Below are 25248 nucleotides of genomic sequence, written 5' to 3' on the forward strand. Positions count from 1 at the left end.
TTGTCCATTGTGCTATTGTTGATAACCGGCTCCGTCACACTGCACACTGGGACATGCGAGGTGAACGGCACCAGGTTTCATTGCATTGATAGTTATTGCAGTCGCCGTAATCACGAAAAAGAAAAAAAAGAAATGCGGTGAATAATGTCCGACATGAATGAACTTGGCTGCCCTGTATATAAATGCCCTGTCCGAAGGCGGCCAAGAACGTGCGCAGACTACCTTGCGAGAGGTGCGGCACGACGGAAACGGTTCATTCTTCAGGGTCTAAAGCCCAGTATTTGCAGCATGCTTTTCCAGCCGGCATCGTGGGTTCACTTCCTCTTCCTGACGTCACTGGCGTGGCAGGTGCTGGCAGCTCCCTCCACTCATCAGACGCATGAAGGCGAGTTGTTTCCCTGCCTAATACACAGCTAGGGTGTTCCAGCTTTGCGTACAGAAGAAAAGGTTGCACGCTTGATGGTGAAGAATTAAACTTATCTCGACAACTTATCTCCGATGTATATCGGAGTGCTTTTATATCTGCATGCATGAATTTTAAACATATATATGTACGTAAGATGTTCTCTAACCATTTCTTGTGCATTTTGCTTTTGCCCTTCCTGCTTGGACCAAAAAGGTCTGCAGTATCATGTAAATAAATAAATAAATAACTCCCTGCAGTCATTGCTATATAGTAAAAACCCACAGATTTCAATGCACGTCTGTGTATTGCGGCGTTTTCAAGAAACGTGGAAACTTTGCTGCTCAAGTGCGATTGGAAGTCGCAGAGTATATACTCACTGTGCTCCCACGTAGCCGTCTTTTCAAGAGTGGTGCAACAATGGGGCCCAGTATGAGCAGCCCTCCAAGTTGGTTCCTTCGTCTCAAACAGCTTGCAGCACCCAGTGGCTAAATAGCTTTTCTTGTTAACTTTTTTTCGCACTTCACTGCGAGATAATGTGTAATTTTGATTTATATATTGTCGCGTGCGCATATTTTGAGATATGCGTCATAAGACTTCGTTGCAAGTTTCTGAAGGTACAGAGAGCCGTAGCACAGACCGCGGAGGAAGGTTGTAGAGAAGAAACAGATCAACCTCTAGCTGCAAAATATTTTGTGTTCGTTCATGGGAACATGCTGGGAACACAGAGACTTGGGAAGTATGTTTGGATTAACGCTAGAAAACCGGACTTTTCCCTCGTGTCCGACGAGGATACGTGGCTGTTGTGACTGTGGAACAAAAGCACGATTCGGAGAACCTGTCGAGCAGGCTGTAAAATGGTATAACGCTGTTGTAAAGGAATAACTCATGCGAAGAAATTCAGTGCCGGTGTTCCTGCGGTTCAAGAGGGCCGTCGAACTGCCTACTGCTGAGACGCACGCCTCGGAAGGGAAGAAACTGAGGACGTCCCTTTGCTGACGGTTGTTTCTTCTGACGCAGGCAGCCGCATCTTGGAAGCGCAGGGGCTTTTCGAAGGCGACATTGCGCTGCCTGAAGTGGCCTCGGAAGACGTGAGCCGCCTCTCTATCTTTTTACTCGCCGGGGGTTCAGTGTTGCTGGAATAAATAGGTGAACACGTGACCCAGGTGTGTGTGCCACTAACTCGCACGTTTAGGGTCGGAAATACTCGAGATGACGCGAAATTGGAAAACGTGATCAACTCCACGAATGAACGGACCCCGCAACCTAGAAGGCTTGCCATCGCTTTTAATTTCTGTTGATGTTTCGAGCTCTTCACGCAATACCTTAGGCCCCTGTAAGGACAGCAAAGCAGAAAACAACCATTTCAAAAACCATTTTCAAAATTCACAAGCCGCACTTCCATTCATGATGGCCGAGCAATTTTTCAGTTGCCTCTCCGTGACTCCATCATGATGTTTGCACTACTGATTTTTCTGCCAAAGATATAGATGTTTCCATGATTTTTCTGTAACAAGGTTAATGCAGTGCGCGAATACCCTGTTTAGAGTGTGTGATGCTTTGCCTTTATTGATGTGATGCTGTGAATGCTATTTTCTTGTGACACATATTTCTGCTGTTCTTTTGTTATTTCGTGAATGAGAATTTTCACATTTAGCCTCTGTTGCCGTGACGAGTTGGGGCAGTCGCCTCGTCAAGCTGCTGGTAACAGAAGCATTTTGCGTCAGCTCCATTCTTGTGCCTTGCAGACAGAAAAATAAATGTTCATTTCATTAGACTAATTAAAAACCCATATCTTCGTTTTTCCGAGGTTTACACACACAAGCATATATATCTATATATATATATATATATAATGTGCCATTAAACCGAACACACACACACACACACACACACACACACACACACACACACACACACACACACACACACACACACACACACACACACACACACACACACACACACACACACACACACACACACACACACCTATATATTTATTTATTTATTTATTGTACCCTCAGGGCCATAGGCATTACAGAGGGGAGTGGGTTAATTAGGATAAAGAACAATGAATACAATACAGTGAAAACAGGTAGTACAGAATAAATTTTCTCCAAATTAAAACAAACAACATTCACAAAGCGTAAATAACATAAAATCAATGTACATAACACAGTGGAAACAGATATAACACATGAATCAACTTCTTTCTGAATAAACAATGTTAGCTATTGCGTCGTGAAAGGTTTTGTTATCTGCAATGGCTGCAATATCGGGGGGAAGGCGGTTCCATTCCACAGATGTGCGAGGAAGATATGACTGAAAAGAAGATTTGGTGTGGCATGTTGGGATGCCAACCTTGTGGCGGTGATCGATGCGACGTGAAATGTATTCTGGGGGTGATATGAAATAGTCGTGAAGCGTAACGTGATGATATAGCTTGTGAAATAGTGTTAGGCGACCAACTTTACGGCGAGATTGTAACGATGGGAATGACACGTTAGATTTCATGGCTGTGATGCTTGCCGTACGGTTGTAATTTGTAAGAATGAAGCGAACGGAATTATTTTGGACTAGTTCCAAGGAATATACAAGGTTATCATGTGTAGGGTCCCATATTGATGCTGCGTATTCTAGTTTAGGACGTATAAGTGTTTTATAGAGTATAAGCTTAAGAGATGAGGGAGCGGCTGAGAAATTGCGACGTAAGTACCCTAACATGCGGTTAGCGTTATTAATAACGTAGTCAATATGAATAGACCATGTTAAATTTTGAGTGATATGAATACCTAGGTACTTGTATGTTTTTACCCAATCAAGAGGAGTGCCGTTAAGATAATATGAAGGAAGAGCGTTAGGTGCACGGGAAACACGCAAAGCTTTACATTTATTGTTTAATTCCATATTCCATGTAGTGCACCAGTCTGACACCAAATTGAGGTCTGACTGGAGAGTGTCAGTATCGTTAACGTTATTTATTTCCCGAAATATTACACAATCGTCAGCAAAAAGGTGAATGTTGGAAGATATGGTAGAAGGAAGGTCATTAATATAGATTAAGAATAGGAGTGGTCCAAGGACCGATCCCTGTGGAACACCAGATAGCACGTTAGCAATCGGTGAATTAGTGTTATTAGCATGCACAAATTGCCAACGGTTAAGAAGGAAAGATTTAATCCAGTCGAAGACGTTAGGATTGAGATTAAGATGGCTCAATTTATGTAGCAGCAATTTATGACATACTTTATCAAAGGCTTTGGAAAAATCCAAGAAAATGCAGTCAGCACAAGATGAGTTGTCAAGTATGCGATATAGCTTATCAGTAAAGGCAAGTAATTGAGTTTCACACGAGTATGTTTGACGAAAACCATGTTGCGCAGGTGTGAAAAATGAATTCTCTTCGAGAAAGGTAACGACATGCTTGAAAATGATATGTTCTAGTAATTTGCAGCATGTGCTAGTGAGCGAAATGGGACGAAAGTTTTGAGGGGAGTGCTTACCACCGGACTTGTGAAGTGGAACCACCTTCCCAATTTTCCAGTCGTTAGGAAGGCTTGCTGTGTCGAGCGACTGTTGAAAAAGTTTGGTTAGTATAACTGAACTATAAGCACAAGTATTTTTTCAGAAATTTAGCGCTAATCGCATCAGAACCAGGTGAAGAATCATTTTTCAGGGATTCAATTAATTTGGCTATGCCAGGTGGATCGATAGTTATAGGTGACATTGTCGGGAACCTGTGGTGCTGTATGTGAGGCAGATTAACGCTTGAAATGGAGGAAAAGCTTTCAACGAATGTGTTATTCAGCACGGAAGCACAAAGATCACTGGGGATAAGGTTACCGGAGGCATCTTGTAGTCTAATTAATGGGTCGTTCTCAGGGTGTATAACGCGCCAGAATTTCTTAACACTCGTTTTCAAAATAGTTGGTAATGTGGCAGACAAAAAGGTATTCTTTGTTCGTTTAATCGCGTTGACGTAAGCGTCGGAAGCAGACTTGTACTTCGCCCATCGCGCGTTAGATGGTGAAAGCTTCGCGCGGCGGTATAAACGTTTCTTTTTGTTAGATAATTGTTTGATGTGAGAGTTGTGCCAAGGTGCTTGTGGATTAGAGGTGACGATGCGCTTAGGGATATACTTATCAGTTAGTTCGTGAACCTTCGTTTTGAATGATATCCAGTTTTCTTCGACAGAGTAGTAGTCGGAGTTAGCAATAAAGTAATCAACAAATATGCCCAGTTCATTGTTAATAGCGGCAAAGTTGGCGCGTTTGTAATCTAGAATGACCTTTTTTATTTTGCTCGGTTTTGGACGTGGTATATTAATGCAAAAATTGAGCAGAACGTGATCACTGATGCCTGGAAGATATGTTATATCAGTAGCTAACTCTGGATTAGTTGCTAGAATTAGATCAAGAGTGTTCGAAGCGTTATTTACTGTCCTTGTGGCTTTTGTTACTAACTGAGTTAGCGAAAACATGGTGCACAGTTCTAAGAATTCTTTACCTTGATACGAAGGGGAAGATAAAGAAGGCGGCTGAGCAGTCCATGAAATAGTTGGAAAATTAAAGTCTCCAAGAAGAAAAAGTGGTGATGAAGGAAATCGTGCGCGAACAAGATTTATAGCATCGTGAAGTTCGTTAGTGAATGTATACGAATAAGAAGGAGAACGGTAAAAGACGCCAATAATCAGTTTAAGATGACCTATCACTATTGACGCAAATATTAGTTCTAATTCGCTGAAGACTTGGATACATGAAGATGGAATGTCTTTAGAAATAGCAAGTAAAGCACCGCCGCCACGTTTGGCTATTCTATCGCAACGATATACCGAGTACCGATGAGCGTTTTGGAAGATTTCGGAATCCGATACATGCGTTGGGAGCCAGGTTTCGGTTAGCGCTATAATGTCAGCTGAGCATGTGTCTATGGCAGAAGATAAAGAAGTATAATATATATATATATATATATATATATATATATATATATATATATATATATATATATATATAGAAGAAGGGGTCACAATATTGCAATTATCTTCATTTAATACCGACAGTTTCGGACGGAGGACCGTCCTTCCTCAGGGTATACACACGAAAGACCACAATTTCTAATTTTCTAGGCACCGTACGCAAAAGGGAGAGGTGAGACCACTCTCTCTCCCGTTAGAGGAAAGGGACGCAAAGTCGGTATAAGACGCAAGTGCTCCAGTCCATTTAGGGGGAAGAGGGTGAGAGTTGCGAAGGGCAGGGAAGGGGAAAAACATTTATACGTAAAAATATAAAAAATAAAGGAAGCAAAAGTAAGATTGAAAAATAAAAAATAAAAATAAATATAGGAAGGCAACGGCAGAGGCTTGGGTAACAAAGCTATAGAAATAGATAGGGAGGGAACTAGTTGCTTCTCAGAAGGCGCCAGCAAGAATGTTTGGAGAGGAGCTCCCTTCGGTGTGGGTGGTGAACCCAGCAGCATGAACAAAAACAATATTCTAACAAGGAAAGTACAAAGCAAAACCACAAAGAAAACAAAAAAGAAAACACAAAAAGAAAAAAGAAGAAAGAAACAAGCGCACGCACGCATATGTACCCCTCGTTGAAGGTGTGCCTGAGTCTTCCTGTTCCACGCGCTCTGAACCGCCGACGGCGAGGAGCCAACAGAAGGTTCGTCCACTGGTTCAACGCTCAGGCGAAAGTCTTTGTGGAACAGGTGCGGAGGCTGTGTCACCAACGGCGGCTTGGCAAGGACGTGGTATATCTCAATCACGCACTTGAAGAGTTGCCACCATGGAGAGTGCTCGCGGCCGATGGACATCATCTGAGCTTCGAGGGCGTGGCTATCGTGTGCGAGCACCTGAAACGCGCCCTCGGTGCCAGACCCCCCGCTACGGGATGGAGCGTTCGTGGACAATCGATGGCGACGACCCAGGGAGGCAGCGGCGCAAGAATAGCGCCATCACTGGCTCGTCCGAGAACCCAAGAGGCCGAGACACCCCCCGTACCGCCACGCCGCCGCTACATGACGAGACAGGCCTGCACCGAGGCGGCACGCCACAACCCTACGCAGCGCAGCGACTGACTCGCTGCCGCCACAGGTACGGCCCGCTCCCCAGAAACTCACTCACCGTCATTTCTAAAAATCTGGAAAACTATCGAAAAACGAATTAGATATGAATCCCACGCGACCACTCTAACTAGCTATTCAGAATCGGAACCCATACCAAAAATCTCTGCCTCTCCCGTAAACGAGAGTAGAGTAAGCATGAAATGTTTACGGGCCTAATGTCATCTCGGTGGACACCCGAACCGCACCGTACAGGAAGGGAGGAACGCCACCACCCGTTCAGCGCGATGCCTTGCCCTTTGAACGCAGCGCTTCTCCCCCGGATCACGTATGACAACGAAGTGTAACGTGGCATTTATGTGCTTTTTGCACGTGTTATTAGAAATCGGAAATTATAATTCCGTGCATTATCAAACCCACAGCTCCACTGATATCTTGATAAACATTGAGAAGGGACTGGCAGCAGTTATTTTTTGTCTCGTTTGGAGACCAACCGGCGCTTGCATGCCGGTCGCGTAGGAGGGCTTAGAGAGTCTCGTTAAATCTCGTTAAGTCTCGTACGGTGCCCGGATGTTCTCGTTTCAGAGCCCGGATGACTGGAATTCAGTGCCCGGATGAGTGGATTTCAGTCCCCGGATGACTGGAATTCAGTGCCCGGATGAGTCGATTTCAATGCCCGGATGAGTGGATTTCAATGCCCGGATGAGTGGATTTCACTGCCCGGATGAGTGGATTTCAATGCCCGGATGAGTGGATTTCAATGCCCGGATGAGTGGATTTCAATGCCCGGATGAGTGGATCTCGGTCTCGGCGTGACGTAACCACACTGCCGACAACGGGGGCTAAAAGCATTTCATGCTTAAAAGGTTTGCGACTGCAGCTTACCCCGGCGATGACAACCCTTAACGCAGATGAGGACGCGGAATGGAAACAGATTCTACATGACAGTTCATTACGTCTTGTGGACCTAATTATACGGCACAGCCAACGAAAAGCTTTCGAATTCGAGCATGCCGAACAATCCTTACGTCGTGAACCGGACCTTACGCCGAGAGAAATAACTCAGCTAAAAGAATTCGAAGAACGAAAGAAAAAAGACACAAATATGCAGAAACTTAGCAAACTCCGGCGAGACGGTGTGACCCCGGCGCCACGTTCACCAATTCCGCCTTCTACTAAAAGCACGCTAGGCCCTGAGCAACCTAATACTAGCCGGTCTTCCATCGAGGCTGACAACGTTGTGAACGTATCGAGCCATCCACTCTCTCCTTCGGAACGAAAGTTGCTCTCCAAGGGTTTAACTTTCTGCCCCACAACCGGAAAATTCAACGAATTCCAATTATATCAGGATCTGGATAACTTTGCAAGGAATCTACGTCTGCGCGAGTACTTCCGAAACCGCGAAAGCAACCGTGAAATCAACATACCCGGGACATCAAACCAATCATGGACTCCAAACGAACACAGAGATAAACATCTAGATATGTACATCGCCGCCGTTCAAAAGGATATCGTCGCCTCATATTCAAAATCAAAATAAAAAAAAGTCCCGAACAACCTCTCATCCGAGGAACGGCGGGCCCTCGACTCTTTAAATCAGCGATCTGACATTGCCATCAAACCGGCGGACAAAGGCGGTGCTGTTGTTGTTATGGACAAGTCCGAATACATAACAGAAGGTTTCCGGCAATTGGAAAACGAACATTTTTACACGCAGCTAACCAGTGATCCCACAGGTCAGTTCGAAATCGAAATTAAAAATAAGTTAAAATCACTTCATCAAGATCAAAAGATATCCGGGGAATTTCTTAAAGCAATGACTCCAGTCAGACCAGTCCCTGGACGGTTCTACCTACTCCCGAAAATACACAAACCCAACCGTCCGGGCCGTCCCATTGTGTCAAGCAACGGCACACTCACCGAAAAAATATCTAGCGTCCTCGACTTCCTTTTGAAGGACATTATACCAACTATCCCGGCCTACATTCAGGACACAAATCACTTTCTCAGAGTGGTATCTAACCTCAAAATTCCCAACCAAAGCTTCTTGGTTACAATGGATGTGACATCTTTATATACAAATATCCCCCACCCAGACGGCATACGCGCGACAGTGGATGCATACTTGAGGACAGATCCCCCCGTTCATCTTGATGAGGAAACTCTCTCTGCAATCCTAGGCTTAGTACTGAACTACAACAACTTTGAATTTGAGGGAAGACACTATCTTCAGGTCAACGGCACGGCGATGGGAACAAAGATGGTTCCGGCCTACGCAAACTTATTCATGGCAGCACTGGAAACAGAATTCCTTGACACTCAGTCCTTGAAACCACTCCTTTATAAACGTTTCCTGGACGATATTTTTTTCATTTGGCCGCACGACGAAGCCAGCCTCTTGGCATTCATAGCTAAGTATAACGCATTTCATCCTTCCATATCGTTCACCCACAGCATCTCTACAAAATTTATAAACTTTTTGGACGTTCAAATAGAGAAAAAAGGCAGCGTGCTTAGGACAACCCTCTACAAAAAACCCACTGACCGCCAGCAGTACCTACATTTTAAGAGCAGCCACCCACGGCACTGCAAGACTGGCATACCCTACTCACAGGCTCACAGATACCGACGGATTTGCTCTGAGCTCGAAGACTTTGACCGCCATGCTGAGCAGCTAAAAACAAATCTTTTACTTAAGGAATATCCAGCGTCCATCGTCGATGACGCTATCCTGAAAGCTCGTGGTTTAGACAGGAATAAAATACTAAATTCCCCAAAATCACGGGATAGTGAAAGGCCAAGCAACCTTATTCTCACGCATTCATCTAACATTCCACGGGTTAATAGTATCCTATCAAAACATTTTAATATTATCCAGCAAAGCAGTCACTTGTCTCTCATTTTTAAACAACCACCAAGAGCAGTATACCGGCGCAGCAGGAACCTGAGGGACATTCTAGTTAAGTCCAAAACAACGCCCAACTCCAACCCGAGTCCTGGATGTCAACCGTGCCGTAAGCCACGCTGCAAGGTTTGCAGTCATATGCAGACTACAACCATCGCTAAAGGCACATTCTCCGATTTCACCTTTAGGATTAGGGAAACCCTAAACTGCGACAGCGCGAACGTAGTATATATGCTACACTGCAGCGTGTGTGGCATGGAATACATCGGTCAAACGGAAACACCGTTCAGGTTGCGTTTCAACAACCACAAGGCCCATACTCACGCGCTGCCAAATCTTCCTTTTTCCAAGCATCTGTGCCTACCCCAGCATGCAATGGAAAACATTCACTTCATCCTTCTCCAATCGGGTTTCCAAACAAGTCGCCAAAGAGAGCAAAGAGAGTCGTATTTCATACATAAATTTCGGACACTAACACATGGAATTAATGAAAACTTGGGCAGTTTCACCTTCCTCAAAAGCCTAACTAGCTAGAACAATTTGCACGTCTGGAATCCCTTCTCTTCCATGAAGCCTGCACTCTCCGGGGTCCCACGTCCCCATTCTTATTTTTCTTATTTTTCTTATTTTTATTTTCTAAACATATGTACTCTTTAGGTTCCTTCTCACCCGTCCTTTCGGCCCCTTCTTTTGAAAAACCAGTCCGTACTCGAATGCCTTCGCGACGAAAAGAACGAAGGGAATGGCCTACTGTGGGACGGACGCCGCGGCACTCGGCTGCGGGATCGGGTTCCCGCACGGCGTCTGGCCGGCCGCCCTGCCTCCCTCGACCGCGGCGCCGCGCTTCCGCCGTGCCGATCACGGGCTTGTCTTAAACAGTTCTAAATGTTGTGGCTGACAAGTAACTCACGTTACAACGGTCCGAAACACCTGCACCGCTGGGGAGCGGTCCGTTCTGTGATGTAATGTACTGTACATATGCATGCGTGCGCTTGTTTCTTTCTTCTTTTTTCTTTTTGTGTTTTGTTTTTTGTTTTCTTTGTGGTTTTGCTTTGTACTTTCCTTGTTAGAATATTGTTTTTGTTCATGCTGCTGGGTTCACCACCCACACCGAAGGGAGCTCCTCTCCAAACATTCTTGCTGGCGCCTTCTGAGAAGCAACTAGTTCCCTCCCTATCTATTTCTATAGCTTTGTTACCCAAGCCTCTGCCGTTGCCTTCCTATATTTATTTTTATTTTTTATTTTTCAATGTTACTTTTGCTTCCTTTATTTTTTATATTTTTACGTATAAATGTTTTTCCCCTTCCCTGCCCTTCGCAACTCTCACCCTCTTCCCCCTAAATGGACTGGAGCACTTGCGTCTTATACCGACTTTGCGTCCCTTTCCTCTAACGGGAGAGAGAGTGGTCTCACCTCTCCCTTTTGCGTACGGTGCCTAGAAAATTAGAAATTGTGGTCTTTCGTGTGTATACCCTGAAGAAGGACGGTCCTCCGTCCGAAACTGTCGGTATTAAATGAAGATAATTGCAATGTTGTGACCCCTTCTTCTACAAGTATTCATGGCCCATTGAACGACAATACCTGCTGCAGCTATATATATATATATATGAGAGAAGCCAACAGCCACAGATATATATATATACGGGGTGTCCCAGCTAAATTGGACCAAGATTTATAAAAAAAAAACTAAGCGTTCATCACAACTGAAATTGCGTGGATGTTGTTAGGGTTTATCTAAAGTTACAGTAATATTTTTGCGGTCCTCCTATTTGAATAATTAGTCGAGATAAAAACTTAACTTCGTAAATATAGCTTGAAACATTCAGGTGGCAATAGGAAAGTTGTGGAGCTCCACAAATATTATCCAACCCAGGCACTTCCAACGAGATAGAATTAGCGTGGGCCGTTTTTATTAGGGAAAAACGGAAGCCCGCGGAGTTTAAAAAATACCACGTGACAGCGCGCTCCGTGCGCCCGAATGCGCCGCAATTACAGCGCTCTCATCCGTGCTTTGTGAAAACATCACTCCCTTCGCGCCTTTCGTGCTGCCAAAGACATGTAGGGTTTAACGTTGCGATTGGTTCTAAGATAGGCGCCAGTGGGTTCGGGCGGCAGTTGAAAGAAAGCGCGGCTCCTGTCCTTCAGCGTTATTCACACGACGTTATCAGGTTTGTTATAGCGTCTTTTCTTGTTGGGATGGTGGTCCCAAATTCGAACTCATGTGATTGTCATCGTTGACCCGCATGTATTCTGCCAACGTGACAGCGCAATTATCGCCGCAGAAACGGGAGCCGTGCTTTCTTTCAACTGCCCCCGTACCCACTGACGCTTATCTTGGAACCAAGCACAACGCGAAGCTCTGCCTTGGGCAGCACGAAAGGCGCGAAGCGAGTGCTTTTTACAAAGCACGGATGAGAGCGCTGTAATCGCGGCGCATTCGGGCGCACGGAGCGCGCTGTCATCTTTTAAACTCCGCGGGCTTTCGTTTTTCCCGAATAGAAACGGCCACGCTAAGTCTATCTCGTTGGAAGCGCCTGGGTTGGACAATGTTTGTGGAGCTCCACAACTTTCCTATTTACGCCTGAACGTTTCAAGCTATATTTAAGAAGTTAATTTATTTATCTCGACTAATTATTCAAATAGGAAGAGCGAAAAAATGGTACTGTAACTTTAGATAAACCCTAGCAACATCCACGCAATTTCAGTTGAGAAGAGCGCTTAGTTTTTTTAAAAATCTTGGTCCAAGTTAGCTGGGACACCCTATATATATATATATATATATATATATATATATATATATATATGACAGAAGCCAACAGCCACAGAAACCAAGGGGCACAGGGGATTTTTTTAATTAATTTATTTATTTTGTGGTGTTGATCAATTTAGAATATTACTGAATATGTCATCGCTTAAAGGTAATTGATTAGAAAAGCAGAAGAAAAAAAAGCAGGAATATATATATATATATATATATATATATATATATATATAGGTTTGGTTTATGGGGTTTAACGTCCCAAAGCAACTAAGGCTATCAGAGACGCCGTAGTGGACGGAAATTTCGACCACCTGGGGTTCTTTAACGTGCACTGACATCGCACAGTACACGGGCCTCTAGAATTTCTCCTCCAAAGAAATTCAACCGCCGCGGCCGGGATCAAACCGATATATATATATATATATATATATATATATATATATATATATATATATATATATATATATATATATATATATATATATATATGCGTGTTTGTGTGTGTGAAGGGATTTACAAACTACGAGGTGTTTTGCCTGAAGGTTGAGTGTAATGTGCACTGCATACTGATTTGGTCATTGTTACTTGTAACATGACTATCTAGTTGCCGCCTTAATAGGCGTCGCAAGTCGAGCGCAATCGAGCCTAAACGAGAAATAGCTGTGGGGACTGGCATTCAAAAAATCTTCAGACACATGTGCAGCAAAGAGAAAAGTGCGCAGTTTTCGACCGAGTTTAACTAAGCATGAATAAAGTAATGGTTACCTGTCTTTTACGCACTCGAACACAGTACTTTTATGGACTAAACTGCACATTGTAGTAGGGGTCCAGATTTTTCCTAAAGGAACACTGAAAACGAACTACAGGGCGACATCTCTACACTGTAGCGTTCTAATGACGAAGTGGCTACGTTCACCAAAAAAGAAGCTTTGACAAGCCAGGAAAGGGCAAAACAATGAAATCTAGGTGTCGCCATCACCGGTCGATATCACAAGCGAACTGCAGTGACGTCAAGACAATTTTTAGCCGCGGATCCCTGATGCCAGGTTACACCGTCATGCACTTCTTATTACCATGGAGTCCTTTTCGACCTTGACGTCACGAGTTGGAATCGAGCGGCGGGAGAAATAAGTATAATACAGTTTAAAATCAAACTTTCCCAGAAATAAATGCGCCTGTTGCTGTCAACAAACGTAACCCTTCTAAAACTGGTCTGTAGAATTCCTATAGACTTCTTATAGACTCCATTGCCTTCCTATGATCCCTTTTGTCGGTTAATAGCCTATAGACTGCCCATCGACAAAAGTCTACCAAAAGTGTATGGCCACATACCTGTAGATGGTCCTCAGCCTGCAGAAGTTGTATTGTGTAATGACTAGTCTGTAGGATTTGTCTATAGAAAGTCTATCGACTTTATAGACGAAAGTCTATGGACAGTCTATGAACTGTGTAAATAAATTTTTGTAAGGAAAGCTCAGCTATAAAGATCCATACAATCTATTTTTACTAAAAAAATGGGTGCAGTTCTCCTCAGTATTCCTTTAAACACCTAACTTGCACCGCAACACGCGGGTGTTGCATTGTTTCGCCTCCACCGTAAACAAACGCAATATCAATGAGGAAAAAGCTCAAAGGGACGGTATTTCCAACTCTGAGGTATCGTTTATTTGCCCTCACCCCCACTTACGTGCATGCAATTCTACACTGACGATATCACTTTTATATGAGCGGCATCGAATCGTATGCGTTCCCACCCTCCCTAATCTGTGTGCTTGAATTCTGAACTGCCTGTTCCTGCAACTTCCGCTACTGGGGGTGCTCTTATGTGAAAGGCGGTTAAACAAATTTTGCTACTCTCAGTAAACTTCCGCTCACTATTTTTCTGTGCACGAAATTGAACTCTGTGAATATGTTATTTGTTGTGTATCGGTCGAACACGCGTTGATCTTCGCGGCTCGAGCGGTACTTGGGTGGCTTGGCCTGGACTCGCCCCAGGGGTTGCTTCTGGGCTAGCAGACAGTGGCTGTGGCTGCCTAGCTGTAGGAGGAAGCCTGACGTGGTAGTCCTCACTTGTGACTGGCTCAACTTCGAGCCGCGTCCAGGCGCTCCTCAATTGGTTGCGGTGCCTGTGATGACGCTCGCCGTTGTTTAGCTGTACCACGTACGACACCGGACCTCTGACTGCCACAACCCTGGCAGCCTTCCACCTTGGACCTGGACAAAAGCTTTTAGCGTAGACCGCGTCACCGATACGAAACCTCTTAGTCTCCTGTCGTTGGAACTCAGGCGCGTGTTGCCGGTCCGGATGGAGTCTGTCCAACGCTGACCTCAGTCTTCGTCCGAACATTAACTCTGCTGGCGATTTTCCCGTGACCGAATGTGGCGTCGTGTGTTGCTTAAACAGAAACCGGGAAATCTTGCACTGCGTCGAACCTTCCTGCTGCTTCTTCAATGCTTCTTTAACTTCTCTTACCATCCTCTCCGCCCTACCATTGCTGGCTGGATGATAAGGTGCAGTGAAAATAGCACGCACGCTATTACACTTCAAAAACATTTGCAACTCAATGCTAGTGAAAGCTGTGCCGTTATCTGAAACGATAACGTCTGGTACACCATCTGTCGCAAGCATCTTCCTTAGGCTGTTTACGACAGCCGTAGCTTTCATGGATGGCATGATTTCGACATCAGCCCAATTGCTGTACGCGTCTAGCACGACTAAGAAAACTTCTCCTTTAACTGGGCCAGCGAAATCAATGTGCAGTCGACTCCAAGGCTGATCTGGCTTGATCCAGAAATGAACTGGAGCCTTGGGATCGCTTTGACGGTTACTCTGGCATGGATGACAGTGCCGAACAAACTCCTCAATTTCGTGGTCCATCTTCGGCCACCACATGAGCCCTCTAGCTGATGCTTTCATGGCACTCATCCCTGGGTGATTTGCGTGCAGGAGTTGCAGCACATTCTCTCTTGCTGCGGTTGGAATTATGACGCGGTTCCCCCAACAAGAGCACGTCCCCAGGCGGTCTTGGCTCGTCCTCGTCTCCCGGGGCTGGTAGACGACTGAGTGCATCGGCGTTGGAGTTGTCTTGGCCTCGTCTGTACTCAAGGTGATAGTTATACGCAGACAACAGTAAAATCCAACGAAGCATTCGGGGCGACACAACTTCGGGCACTCGCTTGTCCGTGTTAAACAGGCCGAGTAATGGCTTGTGGTCTGTTATCACTGTAAATTCTCGTCCAGCTAGGTACTGGTGGAACTTTTTTACGCCAAAGACCACAGCCAAACCCTATCAATCTGAGCATAATTGCGTTCACTGAAGCCAAGAGTGCGAGAAGCATAAGCTATGGGCTGCTCCTTCCCGTCATCCGCACGATGGGCTAGCACTGCCCCCACCCCCACAGGCGATGCGTCGCAGCACAAAATTAAAGGACGCTTGCAATCGTAGGGCACAAGTACGGAGTATGAGCTGAGAAAATTTTTCAGTCTCTCAAAAGCCCGCTGATGCTCACCTGTCCACTTCCATTCGTGGTCACGGTCGAGCAGTCGATAAAGCGGTTCGGCCGCTTCCGTCCTGCCCTTGAGGAAACTGCTGTAGAAATTCAGCAATCCCAAAAAGGCTTGCAGCTCCTTTTTGCTTGCGGGCACAGGCGCTTGCTGGATGGCGTCCGTCTTGCTTCGGCTGGGATGTACTCCTGAGTCATCAATCCTGTGTCCCAAGAATTCGATGCTCGTTTGGTTAAATTCGCACTTGTCCTTGTTTACTCGTAGCTGTGCCTTCTGTAGACGCGAGAGCACAGTCTCTAATCTCTCGGCGTGCTCTTCGGCGTTACATCCAGAAATTAATATGTCATCCAGATAAGCTTTCACTCCGGGAATGCCCGCTAACAGCGTGTCGATGACTCGTTGAAAAACCCAAGGTGCGACCGAAATACCAAACGGCAGCCGCTTAACCTTGTAGTACAGTCCCTTTATCGTGTTAACTGTGAGCACCTCAGCAGTCTCGTCGTCTAGCGTAAGCTGCTGATAAGCTTGGGCTAGATCAAACTTGGTAAAAAACTTGCTTGAGCTTAGAGCTGTGAGCATTTCAGCTGTAGTGGGCAAGGGGTATCCACTGCTCTTAATAGCTTTGTTTACGGTACTGCGATAGTCGCCGCAAAGACGTAAAGTTCCATCTTTTTTTCTTACCACTACCAGTGGTGTTGCCAAGTTGGAGTAGCTGACGGGCTCCCATACACCTTGTTGCACCAAGCGGTCCACTTCGTTGGCCACGTCGTCCTTGAGGGCCAGTGGAACTGGTCGACTTTTGAGGAACACCGGTTGGGCGTCATCTTTCAGTTCGATGTGAACTGGCGGTCCGTTGAAGCCAGGAAGGTCCCTGCGAAACACCTCGGGAAATCGTGAAGGCACGTCCTCCACGTTTACTTGCTGTATTCCCCGCAAGCCAATACCTAACGGGTTAAACCAGTTTCGCCCAATCAGGCTGTTGGCTTGCTTCTGTACTACGAGCAAAGGTAGCTTTGCCTTCCTGCCTTTGAATTCCACCAAGACACTTGCTTGACCCAGCACGGGTAACGCCTCCTTTGACCAGGTTACGATTGTTGTTCCAGAATCTTGCAGTGGTATTTTACCGTGATTCCTTTCAATAACCCTGAACGTATCTTCACTTACAATTGAGCACGATGCGCCAGAATCAACCTCCATCGGAACGTCTTGCCCTTCGATCACTACTTGAACCATTAACTTCTGTTCTTGCTCATTCACTTCGCACAGGGAAAACAACGCGCTCATTTCGTACACGCCCTTGCTCTTATCTCCTTTCTTCTTTTGCTCATACGCTGTCTTCCGAGCAGTTCTACTATCGTCTTTCGACCGACATGCCTTAGCTATATGTCCAACCCTTTTGCAGTTGAAGCATGTCACCTTTCTAAAACGGCACAAATGTGGAGCGTGCTAACCGTTGCACCGGTAACAGCTGGACCTCTCCGCTGGGGTATCTTGCTTCGCACGGGTTGCTTGTACCATGTCCTGGCAGTACGTCTCGTATGGACCGTGCTTGCGTATGTCTCGCTGTTGCTTAGCGGTTGCTTCTGCAGTTGTGGCCAAGTCATACGCAACCTTAAACGTAAAGCTGTGTTCTGCGAGAAGTCGCTGTTGAACCCCTTCGTTCCGGAGTCCGCATACGAAACGATCCCGCATCATGACGTCCAACGGGAGCTGGGCGCTGCCAAAACCGCAGTCTTCGGCTAGCTTCCGAAGCGCCGTGACGTAGTCCGCAACCGATTCCTCGGCAGCCTGGTTTCGTCTGTAGAACAAAAACCTTGCATACAGCTCCGAAGGCTTTGGATGCAGGTGCTTGCGAACGGCAGTCTTGATTTCTTCGTAGGTTGCTCCTGTCGGTCTTTCTGGCTTCACCAAAGTTACGATGAGCCCGTACACTTCTGCGCCGCAGCTGCTCAACAGGACTGCTCTTTTCTGCTCTTCTTTCGTTATCTGGTTCGCTTCGCAGAACATTTCCAGGCGCTCGACGTATTCGTCCCATGACGCGTTCGTACCGAGACGATACTCGCCGATCCTGCCGACGGCCATCGCCGGCGCTGCCTCGTCGCCAACTGTTGTGTATCAGACGGACGCCAGGCTGGAACTGAACAACGTTTATTGATACAGTGCCTTTTTATAGGCCGATGGACATGTTATCTGCGGACGACTGCTTGCGTGGCTGATAAGCGATACATGAAAATGCATTGTTTAAAACATGCGCATGCGCTATCAGTACACCACATTATTACACGGAGAAAAGCCGAACAATAGCACCACATGAGAGATGGGAATGACGTAGCTTAATGGCTGGCGGGCCATTGCCCCTTTCGACGTCTTCTAGTCCGTAACAATACTACTGGCGGCGCGCCTGCACTGCAAAATCTAGTTCACCCATATGAGCGACTCTGGCTGCGGCAACGTCTGTCGCTCACGCTCCACGCTTTGCAAGCTGAAATGCCGTGACTTTTATTGTAGTATAACCTGCAGCATAACTTTATTGTGCAGCGGGCTGCGGTTCCTGAAGCGGCGAAGCTGTGGCCTGAAGGTGTCATTCCTTACACCATCCACCAGAGTTTAGGTGAGTGAGCATGCCAACGAGGTGTCATAATATATGAAAATGTGCATGTAGTCAGGGAAATTTGCACGGAGGCTAGGGCGTGTGCCTAGGACGGGATGACCGATGCAGCATAAAGAATGGCGCGCGCACGCACGCGCGCACGCACGCACGCACGCACACACGCACACACACACACACGCACACACGTACACACACACACACACACGCACGCGCACACACACGCACGCACACACACACACACACACACACGCACGCAAGCACGCACACACACACACGCACGCACGCACGCACGCACACACGCACGCGCACGCACGCACACACACACACACACACGCGCGCGCGCACACACACACACACACGCACGCACGCACGCACGCACACACACACACGAACTTTCCAAATTGTGGTGTTATATGTATAACCTAGGCCATAGCGCGCATTTGTTTCGAATATTATGCATGTTTTATTCTAGCACCCATTGAAATCAGACCAATCTTGAGAACCGGGTGAACGTGTCCTTTGTACTGCAAATGTTTTGGAAATAAACAACTCTCTTATATCGGCGGGTGCTGTTGTGCCGCCCGTCTCTTTCCATCATTCCCAACAACTCCTGTCTGCATGTGGCAGCGATTGCGACACAGCTCGGGAGTGACGTCATCACTTTCTAAATTTTGCGTCACCCTGTCACTTCTCATGCCAGCGGCCCGGGTTCGATTCTCACCTAGACCCGAGCTTTCTCTCTCATGATGTCATATGACCGATGACGTACGTCACAGCGGCCAACTTCCGGCGACACATTTTGCAGACACCTTCGGCATGAACATCGCCATCTAATACCTTCGACTAGTAAACGGAAAGAAGGCCCAACTCAAACGACACATATCTTGGGAGGCACTGAATTGTGGCCCAATAACCGCGAGATCGCGTTAGCAAACTTAGCGGCATTAGGTATGTTCGTCAAACGCTTTACTTTTACAATTCAAACAGTCATTTCTGAAGATATTTGCCGACGTAGGACAATTCATATTCGTAATAAGGGAGTAATTACTCATTGACGTCCACCCGAGCGCAGCCATAGGGCTACAAAGGAAAGCTATACAGCATTCTCAGAAACTTCGTAGTTAAAGAAAAATTCGTCCTGGTCCGGGGATCGAACCCGGGACCACCGCTTCACCGGAGCAGTCGCTCTACCAATTGAGCTAACCGGGACGGCAAGCTTATGGTAGGGCGAGAGCAAATTGATAATAACTCGAAGTGGGAACAGTGTTTGATCAAATGTTTTAGGGTAATCCCCCAAGGTGGAGTAGGTTTGTAATAAGGGAGTAATTACTCATTGACAAAGTTTCTGAGAAAGCTGTATAGCTTTCCTTTGTAGCTATATGGCTGCGCTCGGGTGGACGTCAATGAGTAATTACTCCCTTATTACAACTCTACTCCCCCTTGGGGGATTCCCCTAAAACATTTGATCAAACAATTCATATTCTCAACGAAATGACACGCTAGAAATTACAGTGGATCTCGCAATAAAAATACAAACGAAAATTGATTATACAACAGCCAGGTTTCCGAAAGCCTTAGGGAAATGAGCGCCTCTTTAGTACTAAATTGCATTTCACAGAGTGTACCCCCCCCCCCCCCCCCCCTGTTAGATCTTTCCAAAGTGTCAACCAAGATCGCTGATGTTCCACTATTCGGCTACGGTTGTCGAAGAGGCAAGGATATTTGGTGCAGCAGATCCAGTCACCGATTAACGAAAACCTACGTGACTGCGAGGGCAACAAATGGGCGCGACGTTCGTTGCTGCAGTCGCCCAGGCGGGAACCATTGTTCAGGGAGCGACCCTCCTCTTCTTTTTCAGACAGTTGGCTGCCCTGCTCGCAGAACCTCTGCGTCAAGGTTGCGCGCGGGCCCTTCAATGACAGTGTGTGCGTCATTAAGCCGCCCTCTTTCGACGATAAGTGCGCGAGCTGCGACTGGCGCCTCCCCGAATTGTTGGTGAGCGCCTGCTGCCCTACCGGAAATGGACACAGAGGGCGAATCGCAGTTGCTAGAGCACCTTACCGTGTTCTAGGGACACAGTGACTACTTTCACTGCAACCGAAGATTTTCTTAGCTAGAAATAGTTACAAGATGAAATACAGGCAGCGCCACCACCAGGCAGTCTTCTTTTCGTGGATCTCTGAGGCTAGGCAAGGCCGCCATCCATATCAAATGGGGTTCACATAGTCGCTTTTATTCGTAACGTCTGGAGTGCAGTGGAAGGAAAAATTTTCGGCCCCTAAATTTAATCTTTCGAGTAATCATTACGTATTTTGCTGCCAAACAAGAATCGGTATAGTCAGAAAGTGCCACAGAATGGATTTTGTCTTAAAACAAAAATTAGATCTCTTTGTCCTCGTGTTCCTTAAGGAAGCGAGCATTTATCCTGGAAGCTTCAGTCCACCTTGGGGTCATGTTTGTGGCGTCCTGAGCCTTAGCCGTTGAAGGGGCCGGGGCTGGCGTACGCTACGAAAGGATTTTGCTTTCTGCACGTTAGAGAAAGTGGCTTCAAAACAACAGCACAGTTCTTATTTGCGCTGTGATGCTGCAGGGATAATAAGCCGAATCGAGTGGTGCTTTCAGTTGTGATCGTGTAGACAGTGAGATTCGCTTTTTGAACCCATGGAACTTCTCGCAGCCTGAAAACACAGGGAGGGCTCGGGTGGTACTTCCAAGAGCGTCGAGTGGTACTTCCACTGTAAGCGCCCCTGCTACCCTCTGCGACCTCTCAAGTCCGTATAGCGCCGTATGTGGCTTCTGTATGCTTGAAATGAGTGTGAAATTGGCTGAGCGCATCATTATCTGCTGCGGTGTAAATTATATCAGCTACTTAACTGTACAATTAGCAGATGTATATCCGCAAGAGTACTTCATTCTGAGGACAGCTCCTTCTTTCACATTCATATATTTCTGTTGTTGTACGTATGCTGGACCTTAGAAAATGAGCTTTTTGTTTCATGCAGCTTCCGTCCGAATGCGGCTGCCACAGCCGCGACCGAACACATCAGCTCACGCTGTGTTGCAGAACGACACGTATGCCTTCAGCGAAGACGTTGGATTAAATGTCTCCTACCCGAAATGTAAGCAACAACTGCAACAACCACAAAAAGCGCCCACGGCGAGAATGCAGGAAGCAGAGTGCGCACGAGATAAAAAAGAACGTCACTTTGTTCAATGCATATGGAAACTAGCCATTCTAATGAACTGTTCGCAGCGAGAACCAGCCTTGACTTTAACTACACCAACTTTTAGGCATTAAAGTGCTCTTTCTGTTTCGAGCTTAGAACACAGCTACGTTGTTATTGAGCGCTCATAAACGTGCAAAAGCTGACAGGTAGAGAAGATTCACTTTTCCATGTCTAAAAAGGAAGAAAAGAAGATGTTAAAAGCAGAGGTAAAAGAGAGTGCATGAGTCGCTGCCGTCGTAATTTTCAACTCTTAGCAGCGGGCGTCAGGATGAAATTTCTGGGAGAGCCTAGTGTACTTCGTGACGTTTCAAAAGATATGTCGGCTCGGTGATGTTTCAGTACGCATAAGGACTAGCACATACGCGGTGGTTCTACATAGGAAAAGTAATACAATACTAATCAAGAACGGATAAGGTAAGGTGACGCAATCTCCCCAGAGCTATTCAACGTGTGTTAGAGGAGGTACCCAAGGTCTGGATTGTAAGATCTGGGAACAAAAGTCAAGGCGAAAATTTTAGCAATCTTCATTTGGCTTGAGACATTGCCCACTTGACTGACTGTGGGGGCAATTTCATCTCAGGATAAAGAATTCAAACACTCAAACGAGAGCGTTGAGCCAAAAATTGACATGAAGAAAACTAATGTTCAACAATCAGGGCAATCATGGAAGAAAGGTGTATGATAGGCATCGAAATATTGGAAGTGGTGAGAAAAAACATCTATCTACGGCAGGTATTGGCTGCATGTGTGCATTATTGTAAGGAAATAGCCAAGAACATGAGAAGAGGAGCAAGTGCTTTCGGTAAATACTCCCAGGTCAAGAATAGCATGTTCCTAGTAGCAGTGAAAAGGAAATATATAACATTTGTATTTTCCCAATGCTGATCTATTTTGTAGAAACTTGGAGATTAAAATATAGGTATAAAGAATGAAGAATAAAGGTGCAGCTTTGTGCTCACACTGAATTTCGAGCATGTATTAGTTTCACAGTAATCTTGTGTTATTTGTACCTTTGCTTAAATACTAAAATGAATATTTCCTATGTATGCTACGAACAAAACTTTGAACAATAACGCAAGATGTCAGAAATGCTACGCTTTCCCATTTAGTAGATTTCTGACGCATTAAAAAAATACCATATTCAGTTCGGCTTAAAATAGGGTCATATGTTTAAGTTGTCCGACGACGAAAGGAATCACTGAACCCCCAAAACAACGGCTTGGTCGATGACCCTTTTAAAGCGAAATCATTAGGAGGCAGGTCCCTAAGAAAGCACGGCATTGTCATAAATGAGAAGGTCGATGATGTCGCAATGTCACGTGACATCACTTAACCGGGGGAAATGTCGGGACATCACAAGCGGTGGCCGAAACTGTCGTGAGCACACTGCAAGTGTTCCGACACGCGCACTAGTTGGCTTGCCTTATATAGAGTGTCTCTCTCTTAAGACTTTGGGTATTTTCTAAAAGGCTTTTTCAGCTACTAGAGCGCTTTTTTGAGGTATAGCATTATCAGGAGTGTAGTACATCAAAATACTGCTGAGTCGTGCTTACCAGCGGGGTGGTTAACTAATAATAAAAAGTCAACTTTTTAACTATTACTTTTAGGTTACTTAATTACTGACGAGCATGTTGGTCACCGTAAATATCATCCATAACTGTTTTTAGGATTTATAAAACGCGGTTACCCTCTGCGCTGTCGCCAGTACATATCGGCTATTTCGATTAGTTACGTGCACTGGAGAGGTTGCTTTCCCTGCAAGATTCTCGAAAGTGCATCTATTTTGGCGCGTTGTTGCCATATTTTGTTGGGCCACAGCGCTTCACGTAACCGCGTTTTCAAAATTATAAAAACTGATGTGGATATTACTTATGGTTGGCTGCACGCTTCCGAATAATTAGGGAGCCTAAAAGTAAAAGCAAGAAAATTAAGTATTCTGTTTCAGTTATCCAAGCTGCTAGTTAGCACGTCCTATCTGTATTCTGATGCACTGAACCGCTGACAATACCATGCCGGAAAATGCGCTCTTCTAACTCAAAAAGCCTATATTTTTGTGTAAAATCTTGGATGAAACACCCAGCACACCCTCCAAGAGACAACGCAATATTTTGCACGAGAGGTTTCTGGCGCGAAGACTGGGGGCCCCGAAACTGTCGCACAACTGCAGGACTGGTTGCGTTGTAATCTGCGAGCAATCTATATCCAGACTGCTAGTCGCAACCTGTTCCAGGCATCGGTCAGGAGTCGAAATGTCAACTAACGCATACATGGTGGTCTTTAGGAGCCAGCCGGCATTGCGAGTGGGGGTCGTATTCGCTTGCAGGTTCGGACCCGAAGGTGCAGAACACGCACTTTCCGACCATGTTCTATCACGTTCTTCTCGTGCACTGTAATTAAGCGGTGGTTGTCTCCCCTCTACAAGTTGTCATAAACGAAAGGACGACAGAATAGGAAGTGTTTATTGACTGTGTCCCGACACACGGTTTAGAGGACGAAATTTTCCTACGGCAGCTTGTAGTGTGCAGGAAATATGTTCACAAACACAGCCCATTTGTTAGCACTGAAGTATAATTTGTACGAATTAATATCATATTTACGAATGTACAATTTTAATGCATTCGCAACATGTTTTGTCACGTATTTGAAATGTGCTCGAAACATGCTTTAGGTGGGGTACATATCTTCAGCAAATTTTAAAGATACATGTCAAATACTAAGCAAGAAATTTCAAGAACCTCTTTCGTGCGTAGATTTAGAGCATTCATGAAGGAAATTATCTTTAAAATGCAATATAAATATCCCGTCATAAATTCAAAACGCGTTAATTTTCACTAAGGAATACCGTTCGTCTCCTCTTTTTTTCCCTATGAGTCCTCGGAAACACTGACGATTGCGTGCTGCTCAATAACACGTCCGCCTACTTCCTCGGCAGCGTATTGCTCCCCACTGGTTGGGAATGCGGGAACGCGTAGGGAGATTGTTGACGCCTGACAAACGGCCATGCTTCGTGGGCCTTCTACCAGCTCGGTCGCGGTCACAATCACAGAGAGCAATGGGCTCTTCCGCTTGAGCAGGCATCTGAAACTGAGCATTGCTGACCTGTGCCTGGGCGACATGAGCACTGCCGAAGTGTGCAGTGCCCAATGGAGCACTGCCGACCTGTGCACTGCTTACCTGCTCAGCGTCAATGTGTGAAGCAGCTGCCGAGCTTAGTGCTGCCTTGTCTTCCTTAGGTGCCCTCACCACAAGGCATATGCCCAAATCTGCTTCATGTGGCGGACAATGTGGCCAACACTTGCTTTCAGGAACCGTGTCCTCATAGCTGTCCATAAGTGGTGTTCCATTCTGGTCCTCTTCATCCGACGTCTCCACAGTCTGAGCAAGGCTTGACGCTGCAGCTGCAGGCGCGCCCTGTTATAGTGACTCCTTGGATTCTCGCTGAGCAGGCCCGGCAACAGCGGAATTGGTTGCAGTGGGCGAGTGCAGGCGCCTGGCAGCCTCTTGAATCAGGAACCCCGGCAGCACCGCCTTGAGCTCGGGGGCAGATGTCTGACCAGGTACGCGTCCCGGCGCCTTGTTCCCACCTAAATCCTGGTCGGCACTTCTGGGCTGCCCACTGGGAGCAGCCTGAAAACTAGGAGGGCTCTGCAAACTGGGGCCAGGTTGCATTGGTGTCGGCTGTGGAAAGCGAACCGTTGCCGGAGTGCAGTTCTGAAGATCAGTGCCTGAGTAGTCGCTGTCCATGGGTGTCATGAACTGGCTGGATCGG

The 25248-nt window shown here is 46.2% G+C and overlaps 1 protein-coding gene across 1 annotated transcript; it reads right to left on the reverse strand.

Moving 5' to 3' along the window:
* Positions 1 to 1729: 1729 nt before the first annotated feature.
* Positions 1730 to 17723, reverse strand: LOC149357280 (uncharacterized). The gene is made up of 4 exons (XM_089576556.1): positions 17157 to 17723; positions 16323 to 16562; positions 15647 to 15914; positions 1730 to 1737 (listed from the first exon to the last, which is right to left on the reverse strand). The coding sequence occupies exons 1-4, from the start codon at positions 17721 to 17723 to the stop codon at positions 1730 to 1732; spliced, it is 1083 nt and encodes a 360-aa protein (XP_089432682.1).
* Positions 17724 to 25248: the final 7525 nt, after the last annotated feature.

The sequence above is a fragment of the Amblyomma mixtum genome, chromosome 3 (genome assembly GCF_055824585.1).
Source record: "Amblyomma mixtum isolate Tamu chromosome 3, ASM5582458v1, whole genome shotgun sequence".
In the NCBI taxonomy this organism is placed as follows: Eukaryota; Metazoa; Arthropoda; class Arachnida; order Ixodida; family Ixodidae; genus Amblyomma; species Amblyomma mixtum.